The 18906-nt window shown below is 38.2% G+C and overlaps 1 protein-coding gene across 1 annotated transcript; it reads right to left on the reverse strand.

The window, feature by feature from the left end:
* Nucleotides 1-414: 414 nt before the first annotated feature.
* xpo6 (exportin 6) lies at nucleotides 415-18312 on the reverse strand. Its single transcript, XM_011478307.4, has 24 exons — nucleotides 17475-18312; nucleotides 16653-16743; nucleotides 15542-15654; nucleotides 15026-15223; nucleotides 13064-13223; nucleotides 12881-12958; nucleotides 12237-12759; nucleotides 10261-10387; nucleotides 10054-10163; nucleotides 9481-9589; nucleotides 9303-9395; nucleotides 8477-8549; nucleotides 8239-8398; nucleotides 7969-8061; nucleotides 7364-7508; nucleotides 6401-6550; nucleotides 5970-6159; nucleotides 5680-5835; nucleotides 5370-5484; nucleotides 5114-5285; nucleotides 4779-4940; nucleotides 2158-2256; nucleotides 1364-1594; nucleotides 415-1099 (listed from the first exon to the last, which is right to left on the reverse strand). The coding sequence occupies exons 1-24, from the start codon at nucleotides 17475-17477 to the stop codon at nucleotides 998-1000; spliced, it is 3453 nt and encodes a 1150-aa protein (XP_011476609.1). The 5' UTR covers nucleotides 17478-18312; the 3' UTR covers nucleotides 415-997.
* Between the last annotated feature and the right edge of the window lie 594 nt (nucleotides 18313-18906).

The following is an 18906-nucleotide window of genomic DNA, read 5'->3' on the forward strand; positions in this document are numbered from 1 at the left end:
TCAGAAATCTATTCACAAACTAAACATTTCCGCCCATTGACTCCAACTGATTGATTAGGCACTTCCGTTTCTTTGGGTTTTTACAAAAAAAAGTCTTTACCAAAAAATAACCCTTTAAAAATATTCACCTCAACAAATAAAAATGTTTTTATAGCGTCACAAACGCGTATGTCTGATTTGGTCTAATGAACAAAGAAGTAATGCATAAAATATAAAAAATTGATTGTTACAATAAAAATGTTTATAATTGTAACCATATAATTATTTTTTTACCAATTCAATATCTTCTCACTTGTAAAAAATAGTAACTTGACAAATTCAATTTTTTGGAGACAATGACTAAAAATAAAACACTTTAAAGTCAAGCAGCTACACTAATGAAAAACAACCAGGAAAGAATGAAATAACCACTTATTTTTATTTAGAAAAAGCAATTTATTAAGCAGGTTGTCACAATTTTTTTTTGTTTTTGTTTTTTTAAGAGTGGAATGATATGAAAGATTTTAAGATGAAAGTCTGTCTCCTTTGGAGATGAAAAAAAGGCAAAATGAATAAAAACAGACATTTAAAATAAAAATAAAACTCCAAATGAGTTCAAAGTGCTCAGTCCCAACCCTGCTTTAGAGCGGCGGCATGGGAGAGAAGGCTGGCTCAGACTGCTCCAGGTCCGGGCAAAAGCAGACCAGGTACACACATCTCACCAAATCATCATTGGCAATACACAAAGTGGCCACTGCTCGACAGAGTGCCAACCTTCCACAGTAGAAATTGGACAAAAGTCACCAGCAGCAGCATCATCAGCATCCTTAACCTCCAAAATACACAACCAAACTGCATGTGTTGCTCCTTTACCGTCACACTGAATCAGAGCAGAGAAGCTGATCTGGAGGAGTGTTGGGCTAAGTGGTTAGCATGGGGGAGTCTTTAAAAAATAACTAAAAAAAATAAAATAAAACTACATCAGAAGTGATGAGGAGTGGTTCAAATAGTCAGTGTGCTATAGCTTGATGGTACCGGTAGGTAAGCTACTGTTACAAAGTCTGTAGTAGCGGAGGTCGTTCACCAGCCGGTGCACACTTTGAGTAAATGAAGGCAAGTCCTGGAGAAAGGAAGAGGGACAAACCAGAGCAGTTCATTTACATAAACAGGATTTGACAATGTTATACAAAACACCAATACATCCTGACAACTGCTAATGGAAGACAACTGCTATTGCAAAGTGCCAAAGTATATTGCAGCTACGAAGGAGTTCAATTTTTATTTTTAATTTATGTTTAAGTAAGTTTGATAAGAGTTTTTGTGTTTTTCTGCATTAAGAAACAATATAATAAAGTTTTTCATGATGAAATTGACACATTTTTACCTGTTCAGGCTTGAAATTGCGCGCAAGAACGCCTCGCTGGCTGGAGTCCACGCCATGACAACCATTGAGAAACTGTGGCATGAAAACGGAGTAGAAGGCATCAAAGTCAACGGAGGCCATGTTGTAGACGGCTACAATGATTTCCTCCTGGAGAAGGTCGTGACTTTTGTGCAGAAGAACTTGCAGCAGCACGTTAATGAAATGGAAGAGCATTGAGGTCCGAAAGAGCTTCTGGAAAACAAAAACAACAATCAAAGAATGACAAAAGCCCCTAAAACTAAACCAGAGTAATGTCCTGGTGAACCAGGTTGACTTTCTTAAAGGTTTTTGTAAATCAGGGGTTTATGCAGCACCTTGTAATACAGAAAATATCTGACTGCCATGTTAAAACAAGGCTGACCACAGTCTTCTAATATCAAATACTAGTAGATCTAAAAGATGCTATGGCTGGCTAAGCATCTGTCTGAGCACTAAAGAACTGTTCTCATTAGGAGGGCAGAAGAGGAGGAGCAGAAGACCATCACTGATCAAAAGTGGCAGCAGAGCATCTGTTTTTCCTGAATTATGGAATAATTTGTTAAACTAAAGTGAAGAAACGATATCGCAGAGTTATAAGTAGATATACAAATTTCAGTTACTAAAGAAATTACTTTTTTCCCCCCATAAATCAATTTTCCTCAACCCTTAAAATTCCTGTTCAGAATCCACTGAGCGTCCAGATGATAACTAAAAAATAAAACCAATTGGAAATGTAGCTAAAAAGACCCTCTTTAAAAAAAAAAGACTTCACTTACTCTATGATATAGCTTGTGCTTGCTGTTGAGAGACTCCAGATAGGAAAGATTCTGCTTGAAGATGTGGATGTCAGGCTGCAGGAATGACTGCCCAAACGCCTAAAACACAGAACCAAACAGGAAAATGCTCAAGAATTGATTGTATAGAAAAAAAATCAGTCAATAGAGGTGATCAAACTAGTTTCGGTTTTGCAAAGAAGATATTTATCAAATGCAGGAATCTGCAAATATGCGATAAAAAAATGGTGCACAAAAGGGATCAGTACCAAATTTATTCCAATCACCTGCAGTCTGTGATCAAATCCCTGACACTGAAAAGTGAAATGAGGCAGCCAGGAAAAATAATGACTGACCTGTGTTTGCAAGATCAACTCCATATGACTGGAAAGTAAAAGATTAATAAAATCTAGTTTTACTGTATTCTAGCAATTTCTTTTCATCATTTTTGATTTCAGATTCTAGTTAATTGTTGTCTTTGATGAAGATCTCCAAGTGCCGGGGCACCACAAGTGGACCTGCTCCAGTTTGAAGCCTGAGGCCCGCTTCATACTTCATGGTGATTTCAATTTGCTCGAGTTGCACGGGTGGCAAGGCCATCGGAAGGGAATCGCCCCAATTACTACGAAATGTGACACAAGCTGATGACATCATCCGTGGTTGGAATTTTATGCAAATAGTACAATCACATGCGTAATCCGCCATTTAACCCTTTACTTATTTCTAGCAGTAAGAAGATCAGAGAACTGCAGTCTCTACGTTCCAGGGTTTTGAAGAAAAGGCCGCCATTACTGCATTCTAAATACAAGGGATTTCCTTCTGACTCTGTTCCGAAAAAAAAAAAAAAAAAAAGGATCACTGCTGGTTTACTTTAACTTTCTAATGCAAATATAACTTCAGCTATATTCGATTAAGACATGGAGCAGGTGGTTTCAATTTTACCTTTTTATTTTCGGTATAGTTACTTGGCATGTTGAGGTTGTTAAATTTAGCAGTAGGGACACAAAACGATTGATGCGATGGCTGATCGCTGTGATAAACCGGCTCATTTAAAGCAAAGGAGTGATTCAAAATAAAGGGTTTGTTAAAACGCATTGGATTCTGGGTTTTTCCCATCAAGTCTTTTAATGCAGTGGTCCCAAACCCCAGGGCTGCGGACCGGTACCGGTCCATGGGCTACTTGATACCGGGCTGCAGACAAAAAAATGTATGCGCTTACTTCGATTATTTCTGTTTTATTTTGGAAAACTACCGGATTCTGTTCACCCCATCTGCCTGTCTTGCAGGACTTCAAGCAGCTGCTCGGACTACAAAGTTGGTAGCTCCACGCTTAAAAGCCAAACAAAAACCAAACAATTAAGTGCATTTGAAAAGTTTCTTCGGGGAGAAAAAGAATCAGTGAGGAAACCGAAGAAGAGCCTTTGACTTTGACCAAAAGGTTTACTCCAAATACAGATTTATGAAGACAGTTGTTCTCAGGTACCAGAAGCTGCCTTCTTGTCTGATATGCTGCGACTGACTTCTGAATGTTTCACTCATGCAGAGAATGAAGATGCAGTCACAGTGGATTCATGTTTATTTCATTTAAAAAAATAACGCCTAGTTTTACGACAGTTGTGTCATTTTATTTTGCTTTATTTATCCATCGTTAACAATTTGACGTGGCTGAAGTTAGCTTCCACTTTGGCATGAAAGAGAAAATCTTTATCACAGTTTAAACCAGCCGCAAACATTTTTACAAAGAATAAAGAATCTATCAAATAGAGTCATTTCTGATTTGTGCAAACTGATGAAATAGACATATATGAATTATTGCAACTAAAAGGGAGAATTAGGCAGGCATGTGTTGAGAAATTTGAGAAAAGAAAATATTCTTCTGTGTTAACAAATACACAATAAATGAGGATTTTTGTGAAAACAAAATACAAAAAATCCTTTTGCCCTAAAAGATGATCTAAGACTGGGTTGAGTTCTTAGTGTTATAATGGCATTCTATTAAAAAAAGTGGAATGTTGCTTTTATTATTTTTTTACGAATCAGAAACAACTTTCACAAATCAAAAACTTTGTTTCATTGAATCTTTGTCATCTGGAAAAAAATAAAAAAGATCTACTAATGTTTTCAGACTTCAATACAAAATTTCTTCTAGTAGCATTTTAAATTGAAATTGTTTGTTTTCAGAGACCAGAAGCCTAAACATATTCGTGGCCAAATTCAGACCAGTTGGGAAAATATTTTCTGACAATAAACCGGTCTGTGGCCTAAAAAAGGTTGGAGACCACTGTTAATGCATTATGACGCTCACTTCACATGAACATATTTAGTATTTTAAAGGTTTCATACAAGTGAAATATCAACTGTTTATTCAGAGAACATAAAATAATTGAGATATTAGTTAAAAGTCATGTTACTCAGACGTAAACATAAGGTTGATTTTTTTTAACCAACATGTTGGGTGATGACGTAAAAACCAAATTATTTACAAAATCAACTTTTTGTCAGTTAGCGTGAACAATGGTTGAACATAAAAATGATAGAAACTACAATTCTTCTAGAAAGAACAACAACAACTTTAAGCCCATAAAGTGCAATAAAAGCTTGTGTGGGTTAAAGCAGAAACACACCTGCATCGTGGCTGTGAACTGTGGCTCATTCTCCATGGTGTCTTCAGCAGCACCTTTTTGGACAGTGGTTAGGATTGACGTCTTGAAGAAGTACCTCCAGTTTTGGTGAAGTATTTGGTATAGTAGCTCAAACATCTCTGCCTTGACGTCTGGAGAGGGCCGCTGAAAAACAAGAATATTGCTTTCCTTACATTCAGCAAATGAAAATAAAGCAGTTTGAACATTATGGCACCTTTTGAATTTAGAGACTTCCAAGTTTGCTGTCGTAGCAGACCATTATATAACTGTGATTGTTAAAAAAAAAAAAATTAAATCAGGATTGAAAATGAACAGACCTCTGCCACAACAGGGTACACCTGCTCCATACACAGAGAAAGGATGCTGGGTAGGAAAGGCTTGAAAGCTTGGCCTGGCTCTTGCACCACCACCTGCAGGATTTTCAGGAACTTCTGCACAACTCTGCACCCGGCACTGCCTTCATGCAGAATACTGGCGGCAAGTTGTTCCCTGTGGCACAGAAAAGAAAAAACTTATTAAGACAGTTTGCAAATGTAATTGGACTTTCCAATAAAAATGGAAGTTTTTCTTTACCTGGTAAACATGCTGAGGAAAGTCTGGAGGATCTGGCCTGTGAAGGCGACTCCCATTTGTACCCTCAAAGCTTGAAACAGTGTCAAGAAGAAAGCCAACATCTCATCCGTCACGTCTACAAAGGAAAAGGGATTGAGATAAAAGTATCCATACGCATTGTTGTGCCTGAAATAATACAATGTTACAGAAAGTACAATATTCTGTTGCAAGATATCAGAGAAAGAAAGAATGCATATTTAATAGAGTGAGGAGGAGGAGGGGATCAGCTTCAGCTCTAATCAGAAGCAAATAAAACTGATGAGGAACTGACCTGCCTGCTGGATAAACACAGGAAAAAGGCTCAGAGAGACTTGGACCGACTCTTGAAGACTCTGATAACATATCTGTCGTGATTTAGTGGATTCACTGGAGATGCTGTCCACTATGTCTTTAAGCACAGGCAGTGTTTGTTGGATCACCGCTTTCACTGAAGTGGAAAAAGACGTTTGGAAACAAAAGTTAAAAGAGGATCAAGAGAAGCCGAACGTGAAAAGGAGTCAGGTTATTCTCAAATCTGAGGGAGGCAGGAAAATAAACAAACAAAAAAAAATGGATACTGACCGTTTTCCAGATTAGGTTGTCTGTGTGTAACGTTCACTGTCCCTCGTAAATCCCGATATTCTCGAGTAAGCGCTGCCAATAGGCTGGCGTGGCTGCTTGAGCGGGTATGCCACTGCTGCTCACTGTCCGGCAGATTTGGCCATGTAAGCAACAGCATGTTGGACAAAGATCTACACACCAGAATGTGAGCCTGTATGACAAGAAAATGAAAAAAAAAAAATCTGTTCGATACAATCCTTCAATGTTTAAAACACTTTGAGGAAATATACGTTTTTTTGGAGGCAAATTAAAACTTTAACACTGACAGTAACTTTAAAAACCACAAAAAAAAGATTTGTCATCTAAACAGGAAATGATTTCCACTACTCAACAAAAACACGAGAGCATAAGAGGACTTGAAGGCTGTGAACGCTGCAGGAGGCCACGTTTACCTCTTGTGGAAGTCTGTGGCTCTGATTCTGAGTTGTAATGGAGTTGAAGATGTTCTGAATTGCTGGCAGACTGACCAGGAACACGGGCCTCACTGTGGAGGTTATGGAAACCATCAGATGACATGCGGAGAGCAGCAGCTTTTCTGGTACCTGGGATTTCAAATGGAAACAGAAAACTGCTGTGTGATAGATTCCATGTAATCACACACGCCAACATTGTCAGAGAGATCATAGTGACTACCAACTATTCAATTCTGAACTACACGAAACAATAAATTCTCCTCATCCACTGAAGTACAGAAAAAGGAAAATCTGACTTTTACTGGATATATATATTTAAATTGCTCGTTTTTTTAAAAACAGTTTATTGTTGCAAAATAAAATCACAAATTTCAAATGTTTTTTAAATTAAGCCTGTCACCTGCTGCTCATACTTTAGAGCACATCTAACATCAATCTTCAGAAATTCATTTCTAGCTTGTTTTAAAGACATCCTTGCTCCAGCTACTGCAGATTATATGGAACATGTGTGTTCCACCAACGAGAAAGACTGTATTGTCTGGGGTATAGGTTGTGTTGTTTTTGATAGTTTGGCCAGGGGTGCCATTTCTACTCCGGTGTGACTCCAGGATATACGGCAGTAAGGGGGGTGGGGGTGTATATGGGAAGGAAGCCTCGAGGTCACAGAGCTGACACCCTTGCTTTACAAATAGGACTTAAACAAGAGCCAGTTCCAGGCAGTGAACTTTATCTAGCAACAATAGCACCAACAAAGTGGATGAAGAGGACATAATCAGATTTTCTCTCTAGAATATGATGGAGATAATAAAGGGGAAAATGTCCCACGCATAAAAAAGATAACACTTTCAACAGGAAGCCCACTGTTCCACTTAATATAAAACAAAATGCTGAAGCTATTATCTGAACAAAAGCATGAAAATAAAATAAAATGAGGTCAACTACCTTAGCTGAAATGAGTGGGCTGCCCGCATCTACAGCAGAAGTGATAAGGTTGATGAACTGACTTTGGTTTTGACTGTGGACCTCACTGTAGAACTGTGCAAGCCAGTGCGAGTAGGCCTGCAGTGCAGCGAGGGCTTGTGCATGTCTGTATTAAGCAGAAGAGAACACGTGTATTAATACAGAGCATACTTCACATCAAATGTGGCTCTAAACCTACATTAATATTGCTTCTTTAACAGTTAGCTGTGTTCAGAGCAGCATTTAACAGCTTTGGAAGTAAACTGACAGAACAATCCATCAGAAATGTGTGTTGGGAAGATTTCTACAATTTTGAAAGACAGAAAGTGCAGCACTTGGAAAATCAGTTTAGTCACACCCAAAAACAGAACAATTGAACTTCATTACATTGAGCATGAAATGGCATTAAACGAGAGGCTGGGACTTAAAACTACAAACATAAGTGGCTTATCAGTCTTCTAAACATGAATGGTCTGAAATATGGAAATGGTCACAAACATCCATAGCTCCTATCATGTCAGCAAGGTTTTCCCGCTATGTGTGCACACTGTGCCAGCAGCTTCTCCTTTTCAACATGCAGCACTTACACATCACTGAGGTCCGGTTTGAGCACAGAAGGCACAGCTGTTTCAAGGTCATACAGGGTGGTCCGAGAGCCATAGCAAGTCACTTCCACCAATCTACAAAGAAATGTGACAAGGGATGAAGTCCAGACACATGAAAGGATTCATGTCAATCGGAAGACGGCAAAAGACGTAAATGTCAAAGTCAGCGTCGTATGTTCCGATCTTTTGTATTTAGAGACAGTTCTGCTCTACATGTATGTTCTTTATTTGAAATGAGAAGCGGACACGAACCTCTCGACCACAGCCAGAGCGTCAGTGAAACGTGCAGCGAAGACCTCCCCTATGAAATACTCAGCCAAGCGGCCAATAGCTTGAAGCAGCGAGCTGAGATCCCTGAGAGAGCAGTGAAGTCGACGACAGTCGTTCTCTGCTGTGATATTCAGACTCCGACCTGAGACAAAAACATTCCATTCCATTCTCAGATTTACAGCACCACGTCTACGCAAAGGTTAATTTAGATGAGACTTACTTGATCCGCTGGAAGTGACAATAAACTGCTGCAAACCCAGGTAAACCTCCAAATTCTCTTGAAGGACTGGAAACTAAAGAGATGAAGGACAGCAAGAAGATGAGGTAAAACAATCTTAAAAAAACAAAACAAAAAAAAAACAAGCATTTCTCAACATTCAATTATGAACATGGCCAGAAAGTAAAGGAACATTGTGCTTTCCTAACATTTGTTGATTTAATGATCATAGATCACAAAAAATGTATTTCTAACAAACAACTGCATCAAAACTTAAGGAAGCAAACAAAAGAGAGAAAAAAAGAAAAGAATCACTTTGGAGGAAGTGGCTACAAAAAGGGAACCAATTCATATTGAATTTAATGCTTCTGTAAAAATATAATGACACTAAAGTTCACTCCAACATACGATGATAGAGCTTCAAGACACACCAGCAGGTTTGCCCTCACAGAGGTTTAATTCACAGAACATACGGGGACAGAGTAAAGGAGGGGACAGATGGAATAAAAAGGCTTAAACAGGCTCCAATCAAATCCCATAATGATGCCTTTAAATAAATAAATAAATAAAATAAAAAAGTTATCGAAGTAGTTTCCTGCAAATGAGTCACGAACTGTTAGACTAAAGACCAAAAAAGGCATCAAGAACAACTTTTGCCTCAGTGGTGCTAATCTTTTTAAGCATCAAACTGAAGTGACCTTATACAATAAGTATTAGGTAGCTGCTTGTTGAGTGTAATAACCCAGACATCATGGATCCATTTTTAATAAAGTAGTATCTAAATATATAAAGTCCAGAATTGAACAAATATGTCCAAGTATGTATTTACCAGAGTAGAGAATGCATGGGATGGGAGCAGCTCCATCACCTTGGCAACCACTTCCAGACTCTGACGTAGGTACCGTTGCCACTCAGTCTGTTGCTATGGAAATGCAATACAGGTGTTAATTCACTGAAAACAGACACTTGTAGATTGTTGCTGTATGAAGACGAGGAAATATTCTTACGTCGTCGTCCAGTACTTCATCGTCCAGCTCTTCCAGCTGAGCCTGATTGTATCTGAACTGAATGCGATTCAGGACCTCTCTTAACAAAAGAACTAAGGCATCTTTGTACCTGTCAGATTCAAAACAGTTGATTTGGAACAGATATTATATAGAAGACATGCACAGGTTATCACACTTCCTTTTGACCCTTTATTATCGGCCTATGAGAAATGAAAGATCAGCAGGTTCCAGAATAAAAGTTCAACAAAAATTCTAGTCAGAGAGGAACCAAAAGCAGGAAAAACTACTTTAAAGCCAAAGTAAAAATAAAACGATGTGCCCTTAGTATGTTTCCTGCTGCTCTGGATAGCAATATCTCATGGCTCATCTTATATAAACATGAAAAAAATTCTGTGCTGATCAGCCAAAAGAGACAAAGCCATGTCTTGAGTGTTTTGTCTTGAACTTCTTCTTTTCAAGGTCAGTCGTTTGGCTACCAAATCATGAGGATACTTAACAGTTAAATGAATGGCAGATCAATTCATTTGAGCTCAAAACACGGACCAAACGTAGAAAAACATGAAAGCTGATTACCTGTTAAGGACACTTTCTCTGTCTGCAAGCCTGCTTTTGATTTTAGTTGTTAAAAAGTCCAAAAACACACTCCAAATGTCCAAACAGGCAAAGTATCCCTCATGCGTTGGCTGAAAATTCAACAATAAAGCAAGTTTGCATGGGATTTTTTTTGTGTGATCACTATCTTGCTTTTAAGAAATAACTGTTAGAAAAGGTGTCTTGTACCTGGTTGAAGGTGTATTTGAAAAGCAGGGCAAGAAACTCTACAACAGGAAACTGAGGACTTGACTCAATCCTCCTCAAGTGAACACTAACAAACAGGCGCAGGAAATCGGTGAACTTTTCCAAGTAACTGCAATGACAAAAAAAACAAAAAAGATAAAACAACTATTAGGTTAGGTTATCAGACCATTTAGCACAGTTAAAAGGATTTTAGAGTAAAGAATCACACATGTTTAGCTTGAAAACAAACCATGAGGGATGGGAGCACATTTGTGCAGGAGCTAGGGTCGGTGAGGTCACCGTCATGTTACAAAGCAACAATGCAAAGCCTCGGGGAAAAACCCCAATCTTAACACATTTATGTTTGGAGAAAAAAAAAGGTTATAACCCCTATCTTCAAAAAAAGAACATTTTGAATTGGGTTACTGAGCACAAAACAAACCCAGAAATGTACAATTTGATCAGAGACTCATTTTGGTGCAGGCATGGAAGAAATACGTATGAGTCAACTCTGATAAAAAGCCAGTAAAAAGACAATGATTTGATAAAAACATAATGGAGAAAGCTTGTTATTCTGTAAGCTTTATCCTTTCGTTTAAAGAACTACACTGTCCGAGTCTATTTGTTTGAAGACTATCAATGAATTATTTCATGAATCATTAAATGTCTGCTAGCTGTGGGGAATTTCTTACTATTATACAACCATGAAGGGAGACACATCACATTTTCATGGAAGAGATGTTTCTTTCTTTTCAGAAAGGTCCAATCATGAACATACATCATGAAAACAACGTATGGAGATTACTGAAACTCCTCAAATTAGGTTTAAAATGTCCAACACCATTTAAACTATTTAGACGGGAACACATTAATGTCTAGAAAGAAATGAGGTTGGAAAAAAAGAATCAAAGATTGTAAATCAGGTCACTTGAGGAAGAATGGTTCGGGGAGGGTCCCCATAAGGAATCTTTGAAAAGTGCTGGAGAAAACTGAGCAGTGGCCTTCAGTTCCCTTCATAAAAACAAGATCTTTGGACAAAATTAATGCAAGTCTGAACGTGGAGAAATGTCCTATAGCAGCTGATCAAATCAAAGAAAGAATTTGTGACTGTTGTTGTGGATGAGCACAGGCTGATTTTCATAGTACAGAGTAGGGCTGCATGATGTGAGGAAAACTCCATATTAATGATTAGGCCTGCACAATATACCGCAAATTTATCGTTTTCGCAATATACAGCTCTGCAATATGCATATCGCGAAAGACGGTGAATATCGCAATAAATCATAAACCCAAAATGTGTTAAAACAAACTTATGGCAGCTTGAAGCATTTAACGCATAAAAATAAATCCCTTTATGTTTTGACCAATCAGATGGAGGCCTATTATGTTAGACGACTGTCACCTATGTCGATGAGGGTCATTTGGAGTATAATTTTTAAACTGTTGCAATGAAATGGGAATTATGTTTTTGGTTATTTTTCTATTTGTTTATATACCACAAATTATATCGTTATCGCCATATTGATCACTTATATCGCAAATTTCCTCATATCGTGCAGCCCTATTAATGATCAAGATTGCGATGGCGATATAGCTTGCGATACGTGAACAAATAGAAAAACAACCAAAAACATAATTTCCATTTCACTGCAATAGTTCAATTAAGAAAAAGAAAAAAAAGAGTCAACATAACTTATATTACACTCCAAATGACCCTAGTGTACATCTAACATAAAAGGACTTCATCCGATTGGTCAAATGCATAAAGGGATTTTTTTGATTTGTTAAATTCTTCAAGCTGCCATAAGGTAACCATTTATCGCAATTGCCTTTTGCGATATGCCTATTGTACAGCTTGATATCGCGATAACAATAAATATGCGATTTATTGTGCAGGCCAAGAACAAATACTAGAAAGTAGCTTTTATAACATTACTTCTGCAATCAAACCACAAACGGCTTTACAAACTGATCCATACCTCTCATCCAGTTCCTGCAAGCGACTCTTGATCGTGTGGGCATTATTCTCTCGCGTCAGCCTTTGCAGAAGAAAAAATGTCTGCTGGAACATTCGCAGCAGATACTCCTCAAAATCCATTGGCACGCAGTTCTTTGACACCAGTTCATTGATGCAAGTCATGGCGAGCACGCCAAGCCGAGCGCGATCCACTTTAGTACTCCCGCTCTGCTGTCCGTTTAGCCCTTGTCCATTTGATGTTGGGGGCCCTGTGCCACAATTGAGCGATCCGTTTGAGGAGGTCGAGATAAAAGGTCCCGTCTTGGCTTTTGTCCGTAAGTCACAACCAAACCGTGCGAAATGGAAAATGGACGCCAGCAGCGTTGGGGTAATACTTGTGGAAAGAGGGATCCAGCTGAACAGGTGAGCCAGACACTCCAAAACCAGACAACAGAGCTGATGACCGTCATTGTCCAAAGCTGCCATTGGCTGACAAAGCAACTTTGAGTACTGGCTGCCCTGAAACAAACTGCCCAGCAACTCCACTGAAAGATTACAAAAAGCACATGATAGTGTTAACACCCTAGAAGTATCTTTTCAATAGTCCATCTTAAAGCCTTTATTATTAAAATTTGCCTCATTTGTTAACTAGAGCAACTCACGCACCACTCTCGCCGGAGGTGGGCGAAGGAGGCGGTGTTGAAGTGATGACACTGTGCTTGTCCCAATAGGTCTCAAGGATTCCTGCAAAGTATGGAGAAAGAATAAGTGTTCAAAAAACAATGGTCCTAATGTGTGTGTGTGTGTGTGTGTGTATATATATATATTTTATACATATATAGTTCTCACCTGTTAGCAGCCCCAGCACTGTCGGCACCTGCTCCAGCAACAGTTTACGCAGCTCCTCTTTCCTAGCAACACATAGATCTTCTCGAGGGCATGCAAGTTCCTCTGATGTCGTTTTTAACATCACCAACCCCAAAGGAGCCAACGCTGGAGTCTGGATCAACTGTGGGGCACAGATCGACACACGGACCACTCAAAAAGACAGGAAACTTCTGCTGGCTGACTTAACCGGCTTCAGACATTTAAAAGAACAGATTACTGTTCTCTGGGGTTGGATGTTTGATAAGACGTATAAGGGAACACTTTAGGTTTCTTAGAAAAACCTTCAAGTCTTTGCACAATCCTGCATGGAGATAATACAGGTATGTACATGCAGCGTCCACCTTTATAACCTCAAATATTTAGGCCTGCTTCTTCTAACTCTTTTCCACCACTTTGAGACTATTTTCATCACTTTTATAGACAAAACCACAAACACAAGATATTGGCATTAAATAAAACAAACAAATAAATCTAGTCAACAATCTGAAGTCAGAATGTTGACTAGATTTACTACAACCTTTGTAGGCCGATGCTGCCCAACATTCCCATCATCTCATTTCTAGTTAAGATGATGCAACTACTGAAACATACATTTATTTATTCAAGCACGAGGGGAAAAAAAGGCCTGGACTCAACCTTTAGCACACTCTTAACAAATTTCTAAACTTCATAAGAGAAAATGGTTTCAGAAGTGTTCCGATCACTAATAATAAGCTTCTGCTTTGGGGGTGTCCCTTTTTTTCACGTTGTGTATTGTGAGGAGATTTGTTATTTGTGACACATTGTGGAAATGTAAACTAAACTAAGCTAAAGTGTTGGATCAAACGAAATACATTTTTAAAGTCCTCAGGTTTGCTCATGACGTTCGACTTGTTTAGAATCTAGAACTGTTAGAAATCTTAGTGGGTGTTAAATCAGTGTAGCATTGAAATAAACGAACATTTTCAAAGGCAAAGTCGGTTTTTGTAAAACATTGTGTATTGAATTTCCTTAAAATACCCATTGATAGATCACCAAAACATACAAAACGACTCTAATGCATCGTCACACTGACCAAAAGAAAAATCAAAGATAGAAAACTTTAGAAAGAACACAATTTGTAAACTCACAAAGGGTCACTGAGGATAATTTCTAAGCCCTATATCCCCTTATCCTTGTTTTTTTTTACATTAGAGGCAGTGGTTTGAAAACCCACAGGTCTACAGCTATGTTCACACTGCCCGTTTTAAACGAAAAGTCTATGTAAATGCACATATATGCATGTTTGGGGCTTTCACGTTCAAAACTCTCTCGTTCAAACGTCACTACGCAAGTTTCTACACCTGTTTTCAGGCTCTATGTACAAAACATTCGTTGAAAGATGACCATTCGGGGACTCAGATTTGGAAGTGCAAACCGTTTGTAAATTGAACATGGAGGAGAAATTAATCATTCCGGTTTGTGCCCGGCTGGAATTATACGGCACAAAGTCTTTCTTATCGGAATAGAGCTGTGAAAGAAAAGCCTGCAGCAAGATTTACAAGATTTGCACAGCTTTGACATTTTGCTCCAAACCTCTTCCAATTGTAGGAGGTGGAATTGTTCTAGCAAATAGGAGAAGAAAAAGAAAAAAATTCCCTCCGTAGCATAAAACAACCACTTATTAGTACTTAAGTAATCCAGCAATAACCAACATATCATTTACCATTTTAATAAAGGTTTCCAGCCGTGGTCCTTTAGATCTACCACCCTGCTATTCCCGCTGCCGATGACCTGAATCAGGCGTGATCAGTCAGAGTTTAGAAACACCTAAGTTAGTTAATAAGCACCAAAAGCAAAAAGGAAATAGTCGATGTGGCAGATCTTAAGCACCAGGGCTGGGAAGATCTCATTGAAGCTTTCTGAAAACTTCTGAAAAGCAGAAAAGACATCAGCAGGGCTTACCTGAAGCGTGTTCGAAAAGAAATCATGGTAGAACATTGGCCAGTCCTGGCGACCAATGTCCACAATGACTTTGCACAGTTTGTTACGGATAAAATAGGGCACATTTTTGTGTTGGGCAAGCAGAAGTTTGGGCAGACAGCTGCGGATCTCCATCTTATCTTGAGAGGCTAAACCAATCCACATTTTGTTCACCAGATTCTAAAATAGAAACAAAAAACACGTTTTTAAACAGATCTGTATACAACAGTTACGTTTTTTTCAGTTCTTTGTTGTAATAATAATGTATTTATTAAAAAATGAGCAGTCAGTAGAAGGCAGAGTCTTTAAAACACATTTTTGTTGCATTTTCCACTGCAAACGTGGTTGCAATAATGGTTAAAGAACCAACTTGCTTAAGGAGAGAAAAAGAGGTAAAAGAAAGAGCGGAAACGCACACCAAACATCTAACACAGCACTTCCTGTGATCTCTGTGCATACAAGGACTTTGTTCTTAAACCTGCGATCCTCGAAACCTACCTCAAATACTGTGAGGCTGTACATCATTACATACTCATTTCGAGTACTGGAGAGAAAGAACAAGCAGTGGCGCCACGCTCCAGCCTGTTGTGCAAAGTTATTTAGCAACTCTTCTGCAGAAAAAAAGAAGGCAGATACGATCTTAGACAGACATGCACGACATGGTAGACTCAGCTGGAACAAAGTGAAAGCAGAGTATCACAACGCGGGAAGTGGACATAAAATGTTATTATTAAAAATATATAATGAACAAAAGATCACCAAAATGCACCAAATTAAGCATTCCTGTAAAAATGTGCGATATTCGAGCTTCAATATCTCCAAATTAAAGGGGAAATGAGTCACTTCACCCATTTAGCACCGACAATTATGACTGGAATATAAGGCTTTATTGAATAAAATTTACAATATGATGAAAAGGCAATATTCCAAGTGTGGCATTTTACCTTCATTTATCAAACACAGTGGGAAGAACTTGCAGGAAATGAGGAGGAAGTGACACAAAACTGGCCTCATATCTGAGAGAGGGCGTTTTATTTCAAATGTGCCGTGTTTATTCAAAATAAATAATCATAATTATACTTATTTTGGCTTTTTTCAATTGCATATCTGATTAATAACTGTAAAAAGATATGTCAGTACACTAAACGACTTTTTTTAAGTGCTGAATGTAAAAGCAGCAGCTACGTTTTAGTAAATACCATCACGATATGTGTGCAGCAAACAATCATCCTGATTCAGATTAATTTATGTTTTCTGCCTAAAACTCCTTTGCTGACCGTCTACTGTTTTTAGTATTCATGCAGCCTTGAGCACAACTTATCACAAATTCACATGGGCCGATCGCTCTGTAAGGAGAGAGCAGTGTTAGGTTGTGAACCGGCCCATAAGACTCTCACATGATCTTTTGGCCCACCTTTAATTTCAGCCTCAAAGCAATGTTTATCATAGACACTGACTGTGAGCTTATTTAGATGGCTGCCTATTTTTACATTTAAACGTCCTCTTAAGCATTTTAACAGAAAGAAAAAAAAAGAGAGAGAGAAAGCATTGAATCATGCTGTTGCTTCTGGTGTGTATAAATGGGATTTTATTTTAAAAGTGCACTTACCGATTTCTCTTTTCCGCTCATTAGTTGTGCAGCTGTGAAAGAACTCTGTCATCAGGTTCTCTAAAGCGCGCAGTGATCCTTCCTCCGAAGACTAATTGAGAATAAAAGAACATTTTGGAGTACAGGTTCAATGCTGCACATCAGTTGACAAAATTATACATGAAAAACAGATCACTACAATATAATGTAAGATCGGATAACTCTAATGCAAGCAAGCCTCGCTTTTTTTTTTTTTTTTTTTAAAGCATTTTGTGCACAACAATCTTCATTTTTTTAAATCATAAATACCCTCTTGGCTTTAGGAAGACATGCAGTGAGCTGGATTCTCAACATGTCCACACTTGCACATCTCATCTTCCATTGTTGCCACTGTGTAATTGATGTTTTTGGGAACTGTTTACCAAAACTACAGAGTAAAAGTTCAACAGTTTAAAGCTGCGATCAGGCTAATTATTTGTAGCATGTAGGAAATTGGGCCTAGTCTTGCCAAACTGAGACGTGGGCTTGTGAAGCGAAGGCAGATCCAAATTCCTTAAATAAGACACAACTTGCCAAGGCTCTCCACCACTCAAAGAGGTTTGGCTTTGTATGACACAGCACATTGGCCTGTGGCATTCCAGGCAAATACCTAGTCTTAAACCGTTATGACATGAAACATCAAGGTCCACATGGTATCACCAGAAGCTGCACCCAAATGTGCTTACTTTTATTAGGTTTTCAAGATCGAAATGTGAAAATCAAACCAGAAGTTGAGATCAAAGCAATCTGGAAGACAGAAATTAACGCAATAAAGCAGGTTTTTATTATATAAATTATACATACCATGATCAGTTGAATCAGACGCTTTCTTCGAGTTACGTAGGTGCTGATTAATTTCCTTTAAGCCAACATTAGGTACGCTGCAAGCCAATTTTGCAGCTAACGTTAGCTAATGTTTTCCTGGCTAACGAAACCGCAAAGTCTGTTCATACTGGTCTGCTACTGTGTTAGCCTCAGAAATGTTGAGTATCGTCGTTAATTTAAAATATCAATTTCCTTTTTATTAAAAAAAACGCTTCTTCACTTACCGGATAATAAAATAGACTAAACCATCAATCTCAATTTGATATGTTAGCAGAAACGTTGCCATTTATCGCCGAATTCATTAACAGCTACCTTCTAGTCTACATGGACGTGCAATTGTGAAAAATCAAACCAAAACAGACTCTTGCACCGGGTAAATTGTGCATCATTATTCAGCGTTCAGTGTCAGCCATTTCAAAGCTAAATTATCCAGTTGCTAGCGCCGCAGCGACTGTCTAGCTAACAAGCTAGCCTTTCTAGAAGGAACGTATACTTTCGTTAGCTAGGTGGCAACTGTAGGCATGACTGTCTGTGGCTGTTGGTCACGAGAATGCGTCTTCAGCGTTTTAAGTTAAAAGCGGGTACATATACACTGCCATGGTTAAAAGCTAAAAAGTACTATAGAAACGACAAATTATACTCCACGCGTTTGTTCCTGTTTTTCTTCTTTTCACAGCTTTAGGGCGGCTCAAGTCGGTGGCTAGCTGCAGGTTAGGGTCTGCTTCGCAACTTCCTCTTATGACATAATCCAACCCCCTGCTGGAACGTCACGTCATGTGCTGAAAAAAAAAAATAAATTAAAAAAAACTACACTTCTGAGCCAGTGTTGTTTAGAAATTAATATAATAATTGAATAGCTTTCTTTTAAAAAGCCAAATAAGATGTCAAAAGTATGGAAGTGATGAAAACAATTGACGGAAATGGCCTTAGCACGGGACCAGAGTAAACACTTCTCCTCTTTATAGTAAATTAAAAAATACATAACTTATTTATGCTACAATGACAATAATGATAATAATAATTATTATTATTTACGTGATTGGAAACGAATTAAGCAATTTTGACCTTTAAAAAAATATTGTCCATTCATGCACAGATCTAATATTTTGAAAGTCTAAAAAAGGAAGTGAATACTGTCAACAAGTATTCAATATCCATGGAGGTCTATTTATATCACGCAAGGAAAGCTGAATCAAAACAATAGCAAAGTACACTGTTATTAATACGTGAACCTTTATCATCTTTGAGAATATTTAAAAATATTAGCACACATGTAAAAAGTGAGGTAAAAAGACAGATATACCCATAAGAAAACCATGAAGCCTAAACTTCTCTTAACCCTTTTATGCAAAACACTGAATACTAAAGCCTGTTTAAATTAATTTAACGCAAAGTAATGCAAAGAATTTAC

This window comes from Oryzias latipes, chromosome 8 (genome assembly GCF_053564925.1).
Source record: "Oryzias latipes strain Hd-rR chromosome 8, Olatipes_Hd-rR_3.1".
Lineage (NCBI taxonomy): Eukaryota > Metazoa > Chordata > Actinopteri > Beloniformes > Adrianichthyidae > Oryzias > Oryzias latipes.